This window comes from Lepidochelys kempii, chromosome 3 (assembly GCF_965140285.1).
Source record: "Lepidochelys kempii isolate rLepKem1 chromosome 3, rLepKem1.hap1, whole genome shotgun sequence".
Taxonomy (NCBI): domain Eukaryota; kingdom Metazoa; phylum Chordata; order Testudines; family Cheloniidae; genus Lepidochelys; species Lepidochelys kempii.
This window is the reverse complement of record NC_136382.1, coordinates 107116441-107137615: the sequence shown is the minus strand read 5'-3', so window position 1 is coordinate 107137615 and position 21175 is coordinate 107116441. Positions and strand designations below refer to the sequence as shown.

At 38.1% G+C, this 21175-nt stretch overlaps 1 protein-coding gene across 14 annotated transcripts in view; it reads left to right on the top strand.

Annotated features, from left to right (window-relative positions):
* The window catches only part of REPS1 (RALBP1 associated Eps domain containing 1), a 106929-nt gene that overhangs the window by 51921 nt on the left and 33833 nt on the right, over nucleotides 1-21175 (top strand). For 5 of the 14 annotated variants that reach the window (XM_073337463.2, XM_073337466.2, XM_073337462.2 and 2 more), the window contains exons 5-10: nucleotides 2128-2247; nucleotides 4810-4937; nucleotides 5463-5625; nucleotides 5959-6022; nucleotides 6945-7099; nucleotides 16943-17082. In XM_073337463.2, coding sequence (XP_073193564.2) covers nucleotides 2128-2247; nucleotides 4810-4937; nucleotides 5463-5625; nucleotides 5959-6022; nucleotides 6945-7099; nucleotides 16943-17082 — 770 coding nt within the window. The remainder of the gene's footprint in view (nucleotides 1-2127; nucleotides 2248-4809; nucleotides 4938-5462; nucleotides 5626-5958; nucleotides 6023-6944; nucleotides 7100-16942; nucleotides 17083-21175) is intronic. The other 9 variants (XM_073337470.2, XM_073337468.2, XM_073337472.2 and 6 more) reach the window with 7 other exon arrangements.

Genomic DNA, 21175 nt, shown 5'->3' with positions numbered 1-21175 from the left:
CTAAATAATCTATACAGAAGCCCCTGGAACCCCATAAGATTGGGTCCTTAATCCATGAACTATTGGACCTCATTTACAAAACTTTTTTTAAACATTACATGAATATATTCTCATAAAATAGAATTAGAATTTATAATCCCTATTCCATGATGAGATATCTTAGAGCTATAATGTATTTTAATTAAAACTATATTTAGATAGGTTTTTCCTCAAAAAAGCATTTTATCAAAAAATCCGATTTAAATAAAAAATCTAATTTTTATTTTTTAAAATCATTGATTTTTATTCACCCTGCTACTGCTGTTTCAGTGACACATTTAAGGACAGATTCCCATAGGAGAAATGTATAGCACAGCCACATGGAGTTCAGTTCATGCTTTTACTAAGCACTGTGCATTAGTCTTATTCTCAGAGTTAGAGGCGAGACTTGAGAGTTCCTTGGCCTTCCATGCATTCCAAGAGGTGTTGCTCTTTACTCTCCCACAAGTGTGCATGCACAGAGGACTTTGAAGGACTGTGCACCAGTGAAGAGATACTTTACTGATAACTTTCTTCAAGAGTCTTCTCAGTAGTTCAGGAGAAGAAGCTGAGGTGGTTAGGGGCTGCACTCAAGCGTCATATGTTGATGTCACTAGGGGCACTTGTCCAGCCCAAATGGACGTGGCTTTGGTAGAGTTTCTGTGAACTCAATACCAGGGAGCTCCAACTCACGTGTGCAGGAACAGAGGTGATTCTCGAAAAGTTAAAAGTTAAATAACCTTTATTCACTTGTTCACAGACTTCCCCTACTCCTCCCCAAAAATCCATATACCAACAATAGTGAATGGAAAAGTAACTAGAAGCACAAAACAAGATTGTACTACCTAAAAAGAAAACAATTCTGCTGATACCTTAAGATTACTTAAAAGATGTAGTAATTAATTTGGTGCTACCAGGTTTTTCCCCTAGGGAATTCTAGTGCCACAATTCAAATTGAATATGTAACTGTTTACTGTTTCAGGTGAAACGAGAGTTTTGGAAGTATATGGCAAGTATACTATGACTAGGCTTGGAAGCATAGTTTTCAGTAAAAATCTGATAAATGTGAGTAATTGTCCATTTTTCTCTTCACCTCAAAACCTGTGAAGAATTCAGTCTTAATTGAAATTCAGGAATAAAAGTTAAAGCATATGATGAAGGGTAAAACTTTCATAAGTGACTTAGGAGCCAGAATTTTCAGGAGCCAGTGATTTTCAGAAATCACTTAGGGGCTTAGTCCACTTGAAAGTCAGTGGGACTTTGTCAGTTAGGCACTTCTACAGGGAACATTTTCAGATAAATAGTACATTTTTTTGCTGTTTACTTCATCTGGCAGTCAATAAAATGTAAGACTTAATTTCTCAATTTATCCTCTTTGGTAGTAGCTAAACTTTGAATAACCAGATGTTTGATAGTATAAAATCATGTTTTAAATACAGTATTTAATTCTTTATTAGTTATCAGCAAAAAAAAATCATATGCATTTAGTTTATCAGTATAAGCCAGGCTCTGGCTGACTGTAATATGTAACACTTTGATCCATCTGTTCACATAAAAGAACTCATCTATAATAAGTTGCTAAACTTATATTGAAATAAAAGAATAACAGTCCATATCTTTTGAGGATTTATGTTTCCTGTTTAGTATATTAAAAAAAAAAGACAGGATAAAAATAGAGTACTGGCACTTTTGAAAAAACCAACTACCTGTTCAAATTTATAAAATAAAAACAGAATCCTTCCAAGCCTACCCATGCAAAAGCAATTATTGCAATTAATTTTTTGATACTATAATCCTGCACAGATGGTATAGAAATGCTGAACCATTATTCTGACAGGAATAGAAATACTACAAGTGATAGTCTGATGATCACCACAGAATCAGTTTTAGTGTCATTGTGTGAAATTGAAGCTTGTAAAAACTCATCATGAAGGAAACTGTCTTCTCATTAGCAGATGGCCGACAATGCACAGCAAAAGCAAAGCAAGCAGCCAAGGTTTAGTAAACATAATACAGGAGCAGTAGAAGTAGGAAGACATTAACTTAAGATGTCCAGGAACCGTAATTCATATAAGCCTTCCATTGACTTTAGCGACTTTTTTGTTTCAGGTCTGCAGGATCTAAGAGGTAAGCCAGTAGTTGAGGGGGAGGTGACAAGTTCTCTCAGACCTCCATACCCAGTAAGACTAACTTGGAAAGTTCAACTATCCCTCATCCACCATAGTCAAAGTAGGCATCCCTGGCAGACCAACTAAACTAAACCTTGTTTGGTTAAGTTATGTAAAAACTGTCTGTACTATAGTATTTTCAATACATGTTTTTGAATGTATTTTGCATTTGCAGGTATTGTACATCTTTAAAGCTGCTCTTGTAATTCTGCTTCTGTTCAGGCAGGTGAATCCTGCCCTGCAGCTGAACTTCATGTTCAGGATGGGGACTAGGCTCTGCCTCTGTCCAGAACTTTGTCCAGCTGCAGACCTGAGAGAACTTACAGGAATGGGAGCAATTTCAGATTCCACCTATTCCCCCAGTCGTGCTGTAACCACTGCTCAAAGGATCTGAGATGAGATGAAGAGCTGAGTGAAGATTTGGCTCACTATCTGTGGGGCCCACCACAGGCACAGAAACAGGAAGAGAAGTTCTTCTGAGATGCATTAGTTGAGCTGCTCCTACTTAATTTTTTGGCTAATTAGGCTAGCTGCTAAGGAAGAGTATGGAAGCATAGAGCAATTTGAGATCACTACCCCCTTTACTCTCAGCACTGTTGGATTAAACACTACTCTAGCTCACTGGCATACAAGGAATGGGTCTGAGGAAGTAGTTGTGTACACAAGAGAACTAAAACAATAGTTCCAGCTAGGAATCCCAAGCACAGGTTAATGTTTAGGGTGTGGATTGTAGCACCTTTTGCCTACTAATATAGCTAAAACTATTAATTACAATGATAGCTAGAAGAAACTAAGTAATCTAACATCTCCCCCTATATTAGACTTCCCCTATTTACAAGTGGGAGAAAGCTCTCCGGAAACAAATCTAAGTAATATCCTGTATTTTTTCTTGCAATGTATGTAAAGTATAATAGACCCCGACAATGTACTATGCACACTAGCAGATAGAGTAACAGGTAAAAGTTTTCTGTACAGTTTGTTTTTCTGAGTAGTTTTTTTTCTGAAAAAAGTGACTTAATATTCTCTAATCAAGTCTCCAGCCTAAAGGGTAACTTCATCACACTTAATCTTAATACATATAAACATGGAGTAATTCTGGAATTACATATAAATAGTCCCAGTCACAATTTTTTCTTAACATTTTAGTTATGTCTCATTACCTTGTTTTTTTTTTGAGGTTTTGCCTATTCTGTTCACTAACAATGATGTGTTCTCTATCCATAATCTCCATGAACCTGGATTTGTTGATAATACTCAAATTCTGTGAAAGAACTGCTTATATATACAAAGTTCTCTCATGGTAACTTACTTATGGACACCCATCCTAAGAACAGCTTAATTGTTCTTGCTGCATAAATTTGGCTCCAAGTTGAAGAGTTAACAGACTATAATGTGGTGAATGTTTTCTCCTTTCTTCGGATGTGCAGTGTAGGCTTCATGATCGTATCATGAGAGTCAAATAGTAAGTTATGAACCCACTTCTTGCATCTTTAGCACTGGATGCATGAGGTAGAAATGTGCTTGTGAGAATTTAACATAACCTCAATATTGCATTTGGTTGTACAAAAGCACTGTACAACCTTCATTCTGTTTAAAATCTTCAAGGGAGCCAATTTCACAACTGCTCCTTGGTCTTCCAGGAGTTTAATATTTTCTACTTGATGTAGGAAACAGACCTGAGTCTTGTGATTCTTGCAAATTTTTAAAATTTTCCTGATTATCCTGTTCCTTCCCAAGACTTCCTTCATTTTTTTTATTGAATCACAACTTTGGAGGAGCTTGAGACTTTTATACCCCTGGCATTGGGTGACTCAGATGCCAAAAAAAAAAAGCTGCTATAGATATTTAAACATCAGTATAATTAAGTTATTAAAGCACTGAACATCCAACACTACATAATCAAAATAAGTTCACTGAACAGAACACATTTATGAAAAACAAGTCTGTACGGCTTTTGGTAAGCCTCTCAACCACCATGTTACATAATTTTACGGACTTGAGATTCGAGTATTGTTGAGTAAGTGTCACACTACCTTAGCAACAGAGTTAAGTTATTAAATTATAGTTATCAAGAAAACGGATGCTCAAAAAAAAGAGCTGTTGCTGGAATTACAAATCAAAACATTAAGAAGGAAAAAAATAGAAATAGCACAAGATATCTGAATTGCAGGAATGCCATATGACAACTTTAAATAAATGAATTAGTTTCTTTGCCTCTCAGTACAATGTTTGGTTTCTCTTCTCAGTTCTCTTTGAAGGGAAAAATATGAAGAAGTTTCATTTTAATTATTCTTGATATAGCACCTGTTCACAACCCAGATCTTTTTCTAAAATTTATAAATACCAGTGACAGTAAGCAATCCCATCCTTTTTCTTTACTGTGTATATTTAAAGGAGTATTGTTCAGTATAAAATACTAATATTACAATAAGGCATTGGAGAATAGCCTTTGAATTTTTTTCACATTACTACAGTCTGGTTTCTGATTGTCTTCACAATTTTAATGTGCTTTTCTAGGTAGCACATTTATTTCGGTTTTCCATGGACTTCATCCAGCTAAAGTTTTCTTAAATTTTCCTCAGGTTGTTATATTTTGAAAGGGAACTGTTTCTTCTGCTTTCAGGCTCATCTACTACTGGTGATCCCATATGGTCTGGCCATTCCCCGCCACCACATCAAGAAAACTGGGTCAGTTTTGCAGATACCCCACCAACCAGTACTCTTTTAGCCATGCATCCTGCTTCTGTCCAGGTGTGACATTTTATTGGTATTCATTTGATTTGCTTCATTCAAATTAATGTTGCAATCATCTTTTTCATACTTTCACTGCAGACTCATACTGTGGACCCAAATTTACTATGTTGTGGAGTTCAGAAATCTGTTCTATGCTTATTTACCCAACAGATACTTCTGTATCATTGCGTTGTTAAGTATTATACCTTTTTAATCTAGTAAAGTTTTTCAAAATTAAAAATTTGCTAACATTTGAAAAGCCAAATTTAAAAGTAACTGAGAATATTTGTACTTTGCTTTCTCTGCATACACTCCATACTTTTTTGTTGCTTACATAATTGCAATCACTTCTACACCATTTAATGTGCAGAAATATTTCCTATAGCTTGATAGTCCCAAATATGCAATTTGCTGACAGCTTCCTGCAACACTTAAACTTCTACAAGAAATAACTAAACTTTGAAGGCAAGTAGTCTAGAGACAATGGCAGTCCATGTGATTGTTTTAGACAGATAATACTGAGGAAAAAATGTTTCATTGCAGGACCAGACAACAGTACGAACTGTAGCATCAGCTACAACTGCAAATGAAATTCGTAGGCAATCGAGTAGTTATGATGATCCCTGGAAAATAACTGATGAACAAAGGCAGTATTATGTAAATCAGTTTAAAACCATTCAACCTGATCTAAACGGCTTTATTCCAGGTGAGTTCTTTAAACACAGAAGTTACTATAGGTATAGCAATTTTGTATTCTCAAAGACAGCGTGCTGGTGGACGTGGATTTATATATCATTTTGTCAAGTCCTACGTTTACTGAATTATTGGTACAGTACAGCTCCACTGTGATTAAAAAAACTGAAGCTTTGAAACTAATTTGTCTTTATAATAGGTCAGCTTTGCTAGTCTTACTCTTCTAATTAGCACTATTCCCTTAGACCCTTTGCTAAATTGTTTAATTGTTTTTACCATAAACTTTAAGAGCCTTAGAATGGTAAGCTTGCAATAAATATTAAGCATTATTGTTTTAATATTTCAGGGTCTGCAGCTAAAGAATTTTTTACCAAATCAAAACTACCTATTCTTGAGCTTTCTCACATTTGGTAAGTGTGAAGTGTCAAAGTTTGGGGTAGCTATTTTTGAGAACTGCACTATTTCATATTAGGGTTGTCTGACAATCAGTCAGCACCTTTCATCTTCCTTCCTAGAAAGTGTCGCCTGCACAAAATGCCAGTGCTATTCTAGTGTCAATCCTGTTCCCATTTAAGCCAATATTACATTTTCCACTGACTTCAGTGGGATCAGGACTGGGCCCCTACTTAACAGGGAGCTAGAGTCCACAATGTCAGGTACTTCACACAACCAAAGTGTGTTGAAATTGCACGGAAAAAGATGCATTTTTGTCATGCGTATTTCATTTAGTCACACATGCTTCTGGGTAAGTTTGTTAAAGTCCCACAATGACTTAAACAAAAAGCTTACTCTTCATTTCAGTGTAGAAAGAGTGCTACAATGCCAGACATGATCATTCAATAACTCGTCCTCCGCAGATTTGGTCTCCTTCATTAGCTGTTCAGATAACTTACATTTTGGATTCTAATTTAAATAAGATTGTTCCCTCATTAAATAAAAGTATGCAAAGTATCAAACTGTAATATCTACATGCTGAAAAACTGCTGTATTATCTGCCACTAATTTAATTTTTGCAGATAGTGCTGAGCAGAACCATCAGTGCTTAAAAATGCAGAAAATAAGGATAGTAAACTAAAGACTTAGAATGTAATATTAAATGAGTTTAAACCCAGTCGTTAATTTTAGAACCCGTCATTAATGAAGACTCATCTCTGTCATTAAAGAACACTCAAAATGCATAGCACTGTAGGTCCTAAGTATTAACACGGGAAATGGAATTATATAAAATACACATCTAACAGTCTTTCAGATAAGGCAACAAAAGAATATAATCTGAAAATAAAATGGTTTAGAGAGGAATTTGATTTTATTTATAGTAAGTTTTCCTTTTAGGGAACTGTCTGATTTTGATAAAGATGGCGCATTGACACTGGATGAGTTCTGTGCTGCTTTTCATCTGGTAGTTGCTAGGAAGAATGGCTATGACTTACCTGAAAAACTACCTGAAAGTTTAATGCCCAAACTGATTGATTTGGAAGACACAACAGGTAAGATGTGTGTTGCTAAAGAACCTTCATTGTATGTCCAGATGACAATCCAGTTAAGGTTACAACCAAATAGCTGATATTTGCAGAATTGCAAATAAACTTAGAAGTTTTAATTTATTTTATGATGGTACGTGAAGTGATCCACTATCCTGAGTCATGTAATACGTGAGGGTAAAACTTTCAAAAGTGTTTGCTTGACTTGAGAGGTTTTAATGCTTAGTACTTAAATGCCAAAGTCACTTTTGAAAATAGAACTTAGGCTCCTAAGTCATATAAATGCTGGTGAAAATGTTACATACAGCCATTGTTACCTATGGGAGAAGAAGGATGGCATTGTTGTTAAAGCACAGGAGATCTGAATACTATTCCTAGCTCTGCCACAGACTTCTGTGACTTTGGATAAGCCAGTTAATCTTTCTGTGCCTGTTTCCCTACCTGTAGAATGGACTACTTACCTGACAAGGATGTGATGCGTCCTGTTCATTAATATTTGTAAACCACTTTGATTTTCTTGAATGGAAAATGCAAACTACCATTTCCTGTAAATGATATATATAGAAGTAAATTGTTTTGTGCTCATCTTTTGCTTCTTCACAGTGCATAAAGAAGCCCTGAAATTTATATTAAAATTTTACTTCAGAAATACCAAACTTGCTTTGAATGTTAAATCTTTTCTTTTTTTGCGCTGGAGGACTTACAATAATTGGCATTAAAATTAAGTAATACTTAACACACTGAATACATATTTAATACAAAAAAATTTCATATGTCTCAAAATGCTTACTAAGGTGGGAAAATATTAGCCTCATTTTACAGATGAGGAAACTGAGGTGTGCAGAGCCTATGGAAGGGCAGAGAATGGAAACCATTCTGTGCCCTCTCCGTTGGACCATGCTGTTTTTTGCTGTAGAAAGGCCAAGGAAATTAGAATGGGAGCTTCCTTGGTCCTTTATATGAAGATGCTGAGTAACTGAAGCTTGAACAGCTATTCGCTATGACAGTTGTAAGGTATTACCAGAAAGTTAGTTAAATTTGGAGGAAGTGGTTTTCAGGTGTCACTTCCTTGTTACTGGTGACTTTTATCAGCCTAGTTTACCAGTCATTGATAGCCTTCTAGGGGAAAAAATTAGACAAGATTTAGCAATCAATAGAAACCAGTTGGGCCATGACACACGTCATAAAGAGGCAAAAAGGATACAAACTGGATTTGTATTTCCTCTTACTTCACTTTTAAGGACAGTAGCAAATTAGTACTACTACTAAATCTTAAATCTTAGTCATTTGACCCAAAAAAATCAGGTGATTTTGTTTTGTTTTTTGTTTTTTTAAAATCAGTAGGAACACAACTTTTTTTTCCTTCTGCTATGGGTGTGCATGGTATGGTGACCACTGAATAGGGATATCTATTTTTAGTGGTCATTCTTCAGTGTTTTCCTCTCATGAGCTGAAGTATTTGCCAATCTTTGCTAAAATGATTTAGATATTTGATATAGGTAACTCTAAAAGTCAGTCAGACACTCTTCTTCTCTCTACTTCGAAAGTATGAATTTCACTTCTGGCTTTCAGTTGTGCACCAAGTTTCTACTTAAGTGCAATAGCTATCTTTCCTTTTACGTTAACTTCAAAAATTTAGGGGCATTCTTCCAAGGCTTAATTTACTAATGCCCACTTCTAAAGACAGAAGCTGTATTTGAACCTCCAAGTTTGAATCTGAAACTTTCATTTAATCTTTTTCACATATGAAGCAGTTTAAGAGCATTGAACATTGATTTGGGTTGTCTGCACCTAGACAGTTGTACTGCTTTAACTAAGTGGAGCTGCTCCCCGAAGTGTGGAATCTTTTACATCAGTATAAAGGTGCTTTTTACTGGTATACCTACTCTCATATGGGAAGAATAACCATTCTAGTGTAAGTAATCTTTATGCCTGTATAAATTCATCTGCCCTAAGGCTTTTACCTGTATTACTGTTGTAGTAGTAGTAGTGATAATAATCAACTCTAACCAAAATAGTTGTACTTTGAAGTGTAGACCAGACCTTAAACCAGAAAGTTTTGCAGCTGGCTGCAGCTTCATCTAAAATTTGAAAATTTCCTGGTCAAAAATGCTACAATGAGCTCTATATATGAGGTGTGAAGTGGCCTTCCAAATCATGGGAAAGCTTTTCCAAAATAAAAATCAAGATGGCACTGATCTCCATTATGAAAATGACAACTCTTGTGACATTGCTGTGGGACCCTAGCATGGTAGATAGTCTCTGACCCGCTCCATTAATCCTGGCTGTGCTTGTGAAGGCCTCGTGTCTTGCTTCATGTAGGCAACTCTAGAATATTCTTAGAGCTCACTTGCTATTTTATTTAAACGGGTTGACTTGAGTGCGCTCACAGTAAAATGTTCAGTCTTTAGTGAATTAAGATCTTTTCTTTGAGTAGGATTAAGGGCTTTAGCAAAAGTTACTGGTGGAACTAAATTGTTGTAGCTACACCAGTGCAAGCCCCTAGTTATAGATGCATTTAAACCTGTTAGTCCTCGTTTATATCGATTTAGGTTAAGCTAATACATCTAGTTTAGTTGGCAGATCAAATTACATGGATTCAACTTTTCTACTGCAGACCAGCCTAAAGACACGAATAAATTGAGCTTCTGTAATGCTTGTGTGAAAGCCACACTGCAATAAAACTTGCTTCCAACAGCATTCACAAAAATGTAAGAATTTTTTTTTTCAAATTCAATTTATAGTATTTGAGCATATCTTGCCATGTGTACTTTGGGCTGGGCAAAATGGGATGCAGCTTTTCTCCGATAATAAGCTTTCTGGGCAAAGGAGAGTCTTCTACTCTGTACAGAGCATCAACCAAAGTGGAACCCTGATTTTGATTGAGGCCTCTAGTTGCTGCCAAAATATGACACCTAATGGATTGTGAAAATTATTTTAAGAGCAGAATTATTTGAGTAACATCACTGGCTTTTCCCTCTTGTATCAAATTCACGTTTCTCATCCTCTGTTTCAAGGATCTGAAAAATGACACCCTTACCTCTCTGTCCTTTCCTTAACGGATTTTTCCTTTGTCTCCCATGCTGCTGTGCTCTATGCTTGGAACTTGCTGTCCACTCTTACATGTTTTTGGGCAAATTCCTCCTCTAAACACTGCATAACCATATACTTTTTGTGATCAGAAAGTATGTAACAAATCATATTTAAACTGCTACCTTCAATTCTTGGATTAAACCATTGCCGGATCATGCAGTGTACTATTTAAACAGTGCTTCTACCTTAAACTAGATTGTAGTGTCTCTGGGACAGAGATGACTTTCTTGTCTGTTACTGCATGATGAATTGCAAAAGCTAGTGGAAGAAGATAATCAAATGTCAAGTAAAAGTAAGCTTTTCATGTACTACTACATTTATAGAAAAAATACTGTCTACAATATCTTGGGGCCACTTAGAATTTCACACAAATCATAGTCCTAGAGTTTAAGGCCAGAAAGGACAACCAGATCATCTAAATAGAGGCTGCAGATGTATGTAACAATCCTATAGTATCTTATTCTACATTGCTGTCCTCCAATGTGTTGAATTTGAATGGGGTCACATCAGCAGTTTTCTCCACATACACATCAAAAGCTGGAGGATAACTGTTTGCATTACAGTAGCTCTAAGGAGCTCAGTCAGGGTCAGGACCACACTGTGCAAAGGGCTGTGCCAGTATTTAAGACTTTGCCCTAAATAATTTAGAAAGTGTCACAGAGCGAAAACAAACAGGAGGAAAGGAAGATGTGAATTAAAAATATCGGAGCATCTGGTCAGACGAGTTGTATGTACACTTAGCATGTTTGAAGTCTCATGCTGTTTATAAGTAAATTATATCAGTATTCTTGTTGACTGGTGGCTTGGATGACATTTTATGGTCTGTTGGCACTGAAATGTGCAGTAATTCACATTTCAATTCCTGTTATGTGAGTAACATTTTTAATATCTTCCACTATCACCTGAGTATAGAGCCTTAAACCATTCACGTAATTCAGAAGTAGTTCCATTATTTTTTTTTTTCTTGTAAATTTGCATTCGGGCCAGGTTACTGCAGTAATGCCATTTCCTTAAAAGAAAAACAAGCTAAATCTGTTCCTTTCTTGGATGACTGTCAAGGTATACCTGTTTGGAAGTAGCAGTTGCCTTACTTATAGCTTACGGATCTGTGGAGACCTGAGGAATGGGTGCTTTTCAGACTTAATTTCTCACTATTTTACAGTGTCAAGTTAGAAAGTGGTAAACTTACAGTACTTTCTAGCTTATTAAACTAAACCCTTGCTCCTGGACCATATTTTGTAGAAAGCCTACCTAATCCTTCAGTCTACCTGTAGGAATAATAATACCTATTATTATCATCATCATCACAACACCAACTGAACCAAAATTCTTTTATTAAATCTAAAGGCCGAATGGTCTTTATACAGCTGCTGCAAATGTGCCTTAAATGCCTAAGCAATCATCATAGTTGGTCATTTACAGACCCGTTTCCTTCAAAATGACTGTTAAGGCTTTGGGGAGGCAGGTGGTAGTTATCACCGCCTGACCTCCCGTTAGATAATTTGTTTGACTACTATGAGTACTATTGGGTGGGACTGTACAGAGTTATACTTGCATAACTTTTCATTATCAAACCGAGCATCTTCCTTTCCCTTCTCACCTAATGTTGTTTCCAGTACCTCTGCTAACCCTGATTGTTCAGTTCTCTTTGAGCTTTGCAGTGTTCTCAGAGTTTGTAATTTTTAATTTCACATATTTCCACATCTAGCACTTTATACTTTAACTTCAGTATGTCATTTTGTGCTACTGTAGCCTACCAGGCTTCACTGGCGACAAGGTGTTGGGAACATACATCCTCGGTCTTCTCATTCAGCTTATTAGCTGCTTTGCTTCTATGGCTTCACTGAGCTGATTCTTATTTTTTCTACATTCATTCCTCAAGGTGGTATACTTTGCCTGCAGAACTGTAGCTGCCAAATACAATTCCTGAAAGCCCGCTGCCTTCAAACTGTGCCTTGTTTGCTTTGTGATTATTTAAGAAAGCTGCAGTTAGTTTTTTTCCCCATAACTTCCCATGGGGTTCTCCTAGTCAATATTTCCATGCAGTCAATGGACCTCTGCTGTACTTTGCCAAAAATGGATATGCATAGGTACTTAATATACCCTCCATTTCCTTTCTTTTCCTGAACTTCCCTGTAAAAGACCCTTATAGTGGCCCTAGAGGATAGGATGCTGTCCCTTCTGTCCAAGGGTCTGGAGCAACCAAAATTATGTCAGTGGGATCCTGGACAAGCCCCCAAAGGGAGGGGGAGTGGTGGTAGTGGTGATGTTTGTTCATTTTTACATACATGGTATCACCACGATACCATTCAACCATAAATTTCTTTATTAAATCTAAAGGCCTAATGGTCTTTATACGGGTGCTCAAAATAGACCTTAAATGTCTGTCTGATCGTCATACCCATATACTAACATGCTCTCATAAGTAAGACTATGATATAATGATGAGTATTTTTAATAAAAGTCAGGAACAGGTCATGGGCAAAAAACAAAATCACAGCCCCATGACTTTTACTAAAAATACTCATGATTGAATCTGAGGTCGGGGGAACACTGGGTGGAAACCAGAGGCCCACTGCTAATGAAGAACCGCAGGGGGCCCACCTCTGCTTAGGTCCCTGCTGAAGGGGGATTTCCAGGGGACCTGTCACCACTCTGGGATCCATGGGGGGAGGTAGAGGTGGCCAGAGGCAATGGGTGGAGAGCTAGAGGAAGCAGCAAGGGCCAAGGGCACCAAAATACAACTGTACGTTATTTTTATTATTGTCTGCAAACAAAAAAACACACAACCACCCTACATAAATAAAACAATGATTTGGACATGTATATATGCATATTTTTGTTTTTCCTGAAGTTAATTAAGTATTTTAGGAAAATTGGTCAGTGCAGCTACCAGGAAGAATTGGTGGCCCCACACAGAGGCCATCAAAAAAATTCTTGGGAGAATCCCTGACCTAGGGTCAGAATTCTTACACCACTTTTCCAGGTATTAAAAGCCCCAGCTTCTGACCAGATCTCCTTCTGCAAGACATAGTGTTCTGTCTTTCAGTGGTCATCTGTTGCATTAAAATCAGCTAAATCTGCAGCAAATAAAAAATAATCTTTTAAGTCATAATACCCACCCTGTCTGGGTTGCAAAATTACCTATATTTGATATCAAGTATTGTATTTACTTTGCCTCAGTAATAACTCTTTTATACAAAACTTCTGAACACAAACCTTTTAATGATCTTTTTTCCCTAAAATACTCTTAAGGTAACACTTGCATGGTTCAAACTTCTGTATAAAAATCTTCAAGCAAGCAAAGGGAGCAGAAAATCCCAATATTGGCAATATTTGGGAATTTGTCTTGTGACAAATCTTGTGATATAGGGGGTTTTTAAAGCACCAGCTCCTGGAGTTGGGTGATTGCGTTTTTTAAATGAAAGCAGAGATTGTGTTTTTAGCCCATGTGATTTGTATTATATAGAACAGGGGTGGACAAACCTTTTGGCCTGAGGGCCACATCGGGGTTCCGAAAGGGCTGGGTAGGGCAAGCTGTGCTTCCCCAAACAGCCCGGCCTCCGACCCCTCTCACTTCCCGCCCCCTGACTGCCCCTCTCAGAACTCCCAACCCATCCAATGCCCCCTACTCCTTGTCCCCTGACTGCCCTGACCCCCATCCACACCCCTGCCCCCGGACTCCCACACCTGTCCAACCCCCGCTGTTCCCCATCCCCTGACCACCCCCCTCCCCAAACCTCTGCCCCATCCAACCGCCCCTTCTGTTTTAAGTCAACCTAACTTAAGTAGATTTAATTTTGTAATGGAGACGTGCCCTAAGATTACATTACCCTGCTGCTGCTTTTTACTAGTCTTTCCTCTTTACTGCTAATTTCCTTGGTAGTACCTCTAAAATAAGCTCTGGAAATGTGTGCAGATTTTAGAGTACTTTGAAGTATTGGCTCTTAAACCAAAATATTTGCTATTAGGGCAAAATTCCAGAAGGAGCTATTGCAGAATTCAGACAGAGCAACACATTCTCAGAAAGCTTCTGAGAGCAGGACTCAAACTTTCATTGTATGGGTACTCTGCAGTTCAGTAACCATAGTATGTCACATGGAACACCCACTTATTCTGACATCAGGTTGCCTGTAAATACTCTGGTCTGCAACATAGCCTCAGTCCTGCAGTATGTGCATAAATGACTGTCATTGGCCCCATTAATTTTGCTTGAGACACACGGTAGAGCTAACTTTTTACCCTAAATCACACTTTAAATGTTGCTTCCCCAAAGAGGGAATGGTGCCAGACACTAGTTGAAATTCATTCTGAGCAGATTATGGAGAATCAGTGTTTTAGGGTATGTCTGTACTGCTGTTGGGAGTGAGTCTCTTGGCCTGGGTAACAGACTGCTAGCTTCACTTGAGCTAGCACACTAAAATAGCAGTGTAGACTTTGCAGCTTCAGCGGAGACTCTGACTGGCTGCCTGAGCTTCAACATTCACACTCCTGTTTTTACTATGCTAACTCAAACTAAGATAGTTTGAGTCTGTCTGCTTGGGCTGGGAGGCTTATTCCCAGCTGCAACATAGATATACCCACAGTTTGAGGCCCAGGTGGGCACAAAAAGTTGGAACTTCAAAACTTTGATGTTACATGATTTTTGGGAGTTGGGCAAGGGGAGAGCATACAGTGCTACTGTTCTGTAATATAATATGCTCAGAAGAAAATTGGTGGGGGAGGAATTATGTGCTTCAAAAACTTGTTAGATACCTTAATGCCACAAAGGGAGAGAGATTATTCAGTAGTACTCGGTGAAATGGGGTGAAATTAAGGAAAAATCAGAATAAATAACATCATAAATATGACAATTGTTAGACTGGAATAATCTCTGAAAAGTAGTGAAGGGAAGCCCAATTGCTTGAGTTTTTTAAAAGAAGGTTAACTCAAACAGTGAAGAATATATTGCAGGGAACAGTTCTTTGATATCAGAGAGCAGACTAGGTGGTTTAATAGATCTTTTATATGTTCTTCTGTCTTTATATTCAGATTACAATTTGTATTGATGTTTAATCTCTCAATATTGATGTCTTTCAAGTAAAGAGGTTGTTTCTGTTCATACTGGAAGTTTGTTTGATATCCAGTATGGTCTTGATTTTAGGTGAAATGCTGTAACTTTTTTCATTTGAAATTTGTCTCATCATGGTGTAATACGCATTCTCTAAACTATCAAATAGATTGCTCATTATGTTATACCACCAGGAAACAGAAGTTCCTAGTTTCAAACGTCTGCCATCACTGTGTTAACATAATACCCATAAATCCTGACTCTTGAGATTAAATACAGTTAAAACAGCTGATGCCTCATCAAAGACTAGAAAATTGTATAATATATTTTTAATTTCCAAGAATCTGCCCTTACTTTTTGGGATATTAACTGGGGCAGTGGGTGAAGCTTCCCCTTGGGGAGGCTATCCCCCTGCACTGCCTCTTCTGGCCAAGGCCCTGCCTCTACCAGCCATGGTCACATGCCTGCTCACTGTTCCCAGCCCCCCTATGACCTCAGCCAGGGTTGGGGAGGCCTGAGAGCTCGACCCCTTCCCCTCATGGCCCCAGTTGGGACAAAGAGGGGGTGAGAGCTCAGTCTGTGCTACGGAGGGAGGCTGAGAGCTCAGCCCCAGGCAGAATCAAGCTCTCATTCCTGGCCAGAATCAAAGCGGTGCTCTCAGCCTGGCCAGAGCTCTGAGCCTAGAGCCCTTCCCCCATTCCACCCCTTCCGTCTGTGGCCCCACCAATGGTCCCACCCCGCTCTGCCTCTTTCCCTGTGGGGCCTGTCCACCTCTCATTCTTCTCCCTCTCACCCTCCCACCCCCATTGCAGCCCTGAGATTGTGGTAGGGAGCGAGAGCTCCTCAGATCCGCGGCTGTAGCGGGGGGAGATTTTTCCAGCCAATTTGGGGCCCCTGGCCACAGGCGCCATGGGCCTGTGCAGTAATCTGCCATTGTCCTTTTCCCCCTCCCACTTCCCGTGGCGCAAGGTTTGGGAACGCTTAGCCTCCCCCAGTCTCCATTATGTGCAGCCCATGGATATTAAGCAATAAGAGGAGTAAGATACAGAATAATACTTCAAGTTCTAGTTTTTCAAGAGGATCCTGGGAGAGGCAGTACTACCTGAAGGTTAGAGCATGGGAATTAAGAGTGGAAACTCTTGAGTTGTCTGTCAGCAACTGTTTGGGCAAATCACTTATTTGTAAAATGGGAGTTATACTTTGCTTCCTCACAAGTGTTGTAAGAATTAGTAAGATGTAAAGCACTATTAGATGCTTGTCCTCTCAGTGACAAAACTATTTCTACAAGAACCAATTGAAGAAGCAGGTGGAGATGGTTTCATGTAGGTGTCTAAAAGGCAAATAAGGAGTTGTAGGGTGCAGGATAAAAGATAATGGAGGCTTTGTCTACACTAGCACTTTTGTCGGCAAAACTTGTCAATCAGGGGAGTGAAAAAAACCACCAGTGTGGACCAGCGCTAGGTCAGTGGGAGATGCTTTCCCACCAACATAGCTACCGCTGCTCATTGGGGATGGTTTAATTATCAGCGAGAGAGCTCTATCCTACTGGCATAGAGCAGCTACACAGGAAATGTTACAGTGGCGCAGCTGCAGCGGTACAGTTGTGCTGCTATAAGGTCAGTAGTGTAGACATAACCTATGTTTTCCATGAGGCATCAGCAGCTTTTCAACGACGAGCTCAATTAAATGTTTGTTTTGATTTATAGTGGTTCCTGTCATTTCAGAAGTTGGAGATCAGTCTGGTGAGGTAGGTTACTCCAGCTCTCCAGCAGAAGCACCTCCAAGCAAGTCTCCATCAATGCCATCCCTAAACCAGACCTGGCCAGAACTAAATCAGAGCAGCGAGGTTAGTAAAAGTTTCATCTTATATGAGAAGTATTTAGTGGCCACTAACTAAACTGTGTATAGGTTCATGTTACATCATATATAGAATGTTATTTCATGAACATGAAACCGCAAGTTAAATGCATTAAACTTTCTATCATTTTTTATATAATCATGCAAGATTTCTGTTTTTTTAAGAAACCCCACTTCAGTAGAAGTACTATAAGCATGTACGCTGGCTCTGAAGAATGTCCTCAACAGAGCAGTTAATCTTTTACTAAAACATAGGAAAATCATAAGCATTTAAAATATCATGTTAAAGGTAATGTTTCCTTTCTCCCAAATAAGTAGGGAGCCCATGATGTATAAAATATCATTAAATTCTGCTTGACCTTAGTACAGTGTTCTTGTAGTGTGCTTGCTGAATAATAAATGGTTAGTATATAACTAACCCCTCCATATCTTGTACTCTGAAGTTCTTTTGAGGCTAATGCTAAGTTACAAAATACTCCTATTTTGGCAGTACAGTTATATCCAGGGGGATTTCCAAGTCTCATTAATGATGGAGTTAAGTGAAAGTTTAAACTGAAAACACTATCAGCAGAATAAAGAATCCATTTTTTTTATTAATTTCGTGATTCAGGATCACAAATTACTTTGAAATCAGAGCTACTGCTGCTAACGTTTTAACTTTTTACTAACTGTAATTTTTATATTATGTATCCTTGGTACTTAACAAAGCAGTATCTAAAGGACTTCTGATTAAGCCATGTCAAACAAGTGATTTAGATTTCAGTTTTTGATACATCACTAAAGGTAGCAACTTATTCCACGACTGTGTGCTTCAGTATCATTGTTTTAATGATCTTTTATCAAGATTGGCTTGAAGAGTCAGCCTGCTTCTACAGATCTGACAATATGACGTAAGACACAGGATATAAACCAGCTAATTCTTAGAACTATTTTAATATTTGGTGTTACATTATAAACTCTTTGGGGCAAGGAAAGACATTTTGTTTGTACAGTGCCTAACACAATGGCGTCCATATGTTCCAAGACTGGTGTTCCTAGGTGCTACCACAATATAAATAAGATGATATAGGGTTTAATCTATATTCCTTTGGTGCAGAAGAACTAGAAAAGTATTGGAAATACTGGTTATTATGGTAAAGTACAAAAATAATGGGAGCTATAGTATAGCATGTAAAGAGATATTGGCCTAGAAGAATAGCTCTTGCAGTAGAGCCACAAAGCACTGTATATGTTTCATTGAATATAGGCTATTTGCAGTGAAACAATCATGGAGTTCTCTAGGATTGCTTCTGTGCATGTCCAAAGCTGTGGGTGTTTAGGCTCTGGGGCGCTTAATTAACTGATTCTCTAGAACTGTTTGCCCCAGATATCTCATATATTCAGTGTCCATGAGCTGCCCACTGCAGGAAATCTCTTGGATTTCAGTAGGAAATAGCTTTTACAAACTGAATAGGAAGAAGAGTGGGAGAACTCAGTTTGAGCGAGTAGTCAGTTTTGAGACCAGAATTTGTTGTTCACTTATTACCTTCGCTTTCAAAATGTGAAGTGGGAGACTACAGCAGCACAAAATTTGAGACAGATTCTTTTAGTAAATTAGTTGTATAATGGACTGCAATGTATCATCTAATAGAATTGTTGAATCTGACACATGAAAAATCTTAAATGGACAGCCATTTTTAGTGCAGATGCTTTATAATCCTGAAATGAGTAATTCACCAGCAAGATAGCCTCAATCCCACAAAAATGTATGGTGGCACTAGTGGAAGGCATTGCCTGAAAAACTTTGCAAGACCATTCAAAGCTGTAATAAATTAGTGAGCTGATTTCAGTCAAGTAAACTAACAATACCTTTGTGAAATATTAACATGCATCAGTCTTTAAGAGGACGTTTGTTCTAAATTTTTGAATTCAGCTACCCAAGTTATCTTTAAATGTTGCTTTCTGTGTGAACATTCCTGCAGCTAGAAGAGTAGGAGAACTACTAAATCTTTTTCTATACTCTGATAACGCTGACTTTACATACACTTGACTAAAATGATACAAGCCAAGATTTTTTTAAATAAGTTGCTCCTAAAGTTATTTTCCATATCCTGATTTAGGCACCTAATAAGTGGCATAAATTTTCAAGTGCGCGTTATCCAGCAGCTCCCATTTGTCCCCAGGTGACTTCAGTGATGTTTAACAGGATGTGTACTTCCCTGTAGTATTTCAGAGAGATCCACAATGGGTGCTCAGCACTCTTGAAAACTAATGATTTAGGTGCCTAGAAATGGACTTGAGACTAAATTTAGGCTCTAATTTCTTGCTCATAAGAATGTTCTAGTTCCATATTGTACCCACAATGGAAACATGCTATGAGAAAAACTGCAAGAACATCACTCTCATCACTTGAACAAGAATACCTTATTTTAAATATAACCTTTTCCTATTTCAGGCCAAGTAATGTCTGAATTCAGTTTTCACCATATGGGAAATTTTGGCTGGAGAAAACAAATAAAAATGTTTGTTTTCTCCTGAAATGTCACCTGCTGGGACCCAGCAAATTATTACTTTCAGCTGAAAAAAGGAAATATTGTTCCTACTTTGTAAACATATTACCCGGAGCAATTTTCATAAATAACATTTCACTGTAAGGTGAATGTACCTGTATCTACATACAATGCATCTAGAAGAATGAATTTGTACTTAAATGCTCTCTGGATTTCCTAGCCTGTGTTCAGCTAATGCTAAATTATATCTACATGGTGTAAAATGGATTTTGCAGGTATAAACAGTCATAGGGTAAATTCTTTTAAGAATTAGGAGGTCATATGGTCATACCATTATCTGTTGAAAAGCTGTATTCCCAACATATAGTACCTATAGTTACAATAAAGATTTGATTTTAACAGACGTCCCAGTAATTTGGCAATCCATAACATACCTATTTCTTGAATTAGACTGGTGTGGAGAACAAGAAAGAAGAAATAACCTGTAATGGTTTCTGGTAGACAGCCTCACTACACTAGTACAGTTGCTCCACAATCCCTTCTGTCTTAGATAATTTTGTTCACCTAAAGTGGCCTGTGGCTCTTTTCTACTGAGATTTTGTTGTGTCAATTTACAGCCCTACAAGGATTTGGGAAAATACCCAGATTAAGTGATACTAGCAAAGACTAATTGTACTAATATTGCATTTAATTATTTCTTAGGCTGCATAGTTAAAATAAATGATAGTATGATGAACTTAATTTTTTAACATCAAGATTATTATACTTCTTGAAAGATACCATCTGAAGGATTTTCACTCAATTTTTCTTCCCTAGGAATTTGTGCTGAACTCCAAGTTTTTTTAAAGTGTTTAGGGTTGTAAGGACTTCCCTGGTGCTCAGGCACTAACTCTTCCCTTTAACTGTTGCTTTTTTTAATCTTTCTAGTCAGCTCCTCTTTGACCATGCAGAGCGGGGCGCCCTACAGGAGCTATGCCTCTTCAGCTGCTGCTGCAGGTCTTCATTACATTCAGCTTCAACAGTATTTGGGTGTCCTTTATGGTCTACTTCAGTGGTTCTCAAACTTTTTTTTTGCAGACCACTTAATGATCTTTCCAAATGTTGTTTGTTCCATTAGCTAACTATTGTAAAGCATCAGAGGGGTAGCTGTGTTAATCTGGATCTGTAAAAGCGGCAGAGTCCTGTGGCACCTTATAGACTAACAGATGTATTGGAGCATAAGCTTTTGTGAGTGAATACCCACTTTGTCAGATGCATGTAGTAAAGCGCTTTGGATAAAAGCAATATATTTTAAAAAAACTTAATTAACTTTTTTTTGTTTTACAAATAAAAGTGCACAATTCATATTTTAATATGAATAGTCTTACCTTTCTAAGGCGATGGATGTACCCTCTCTCCTGATCTGGGGCTGGGAAGGAGGGGGTCTCTCCCTTTCTCCCCTGCCACAGCAGCCTCCCGAGCTGGGGCTGGGAAGGACAGGGTATCTTCCCCCGCCACAGAGCTGAGGCTGGGAAGGAGGATCGTCTCTCTCCCTGGCAGCCGCAGCCCTGCAGCTGAGGAAAGTTGCCTCTTTCTTAGGCTGCCACAACCCTG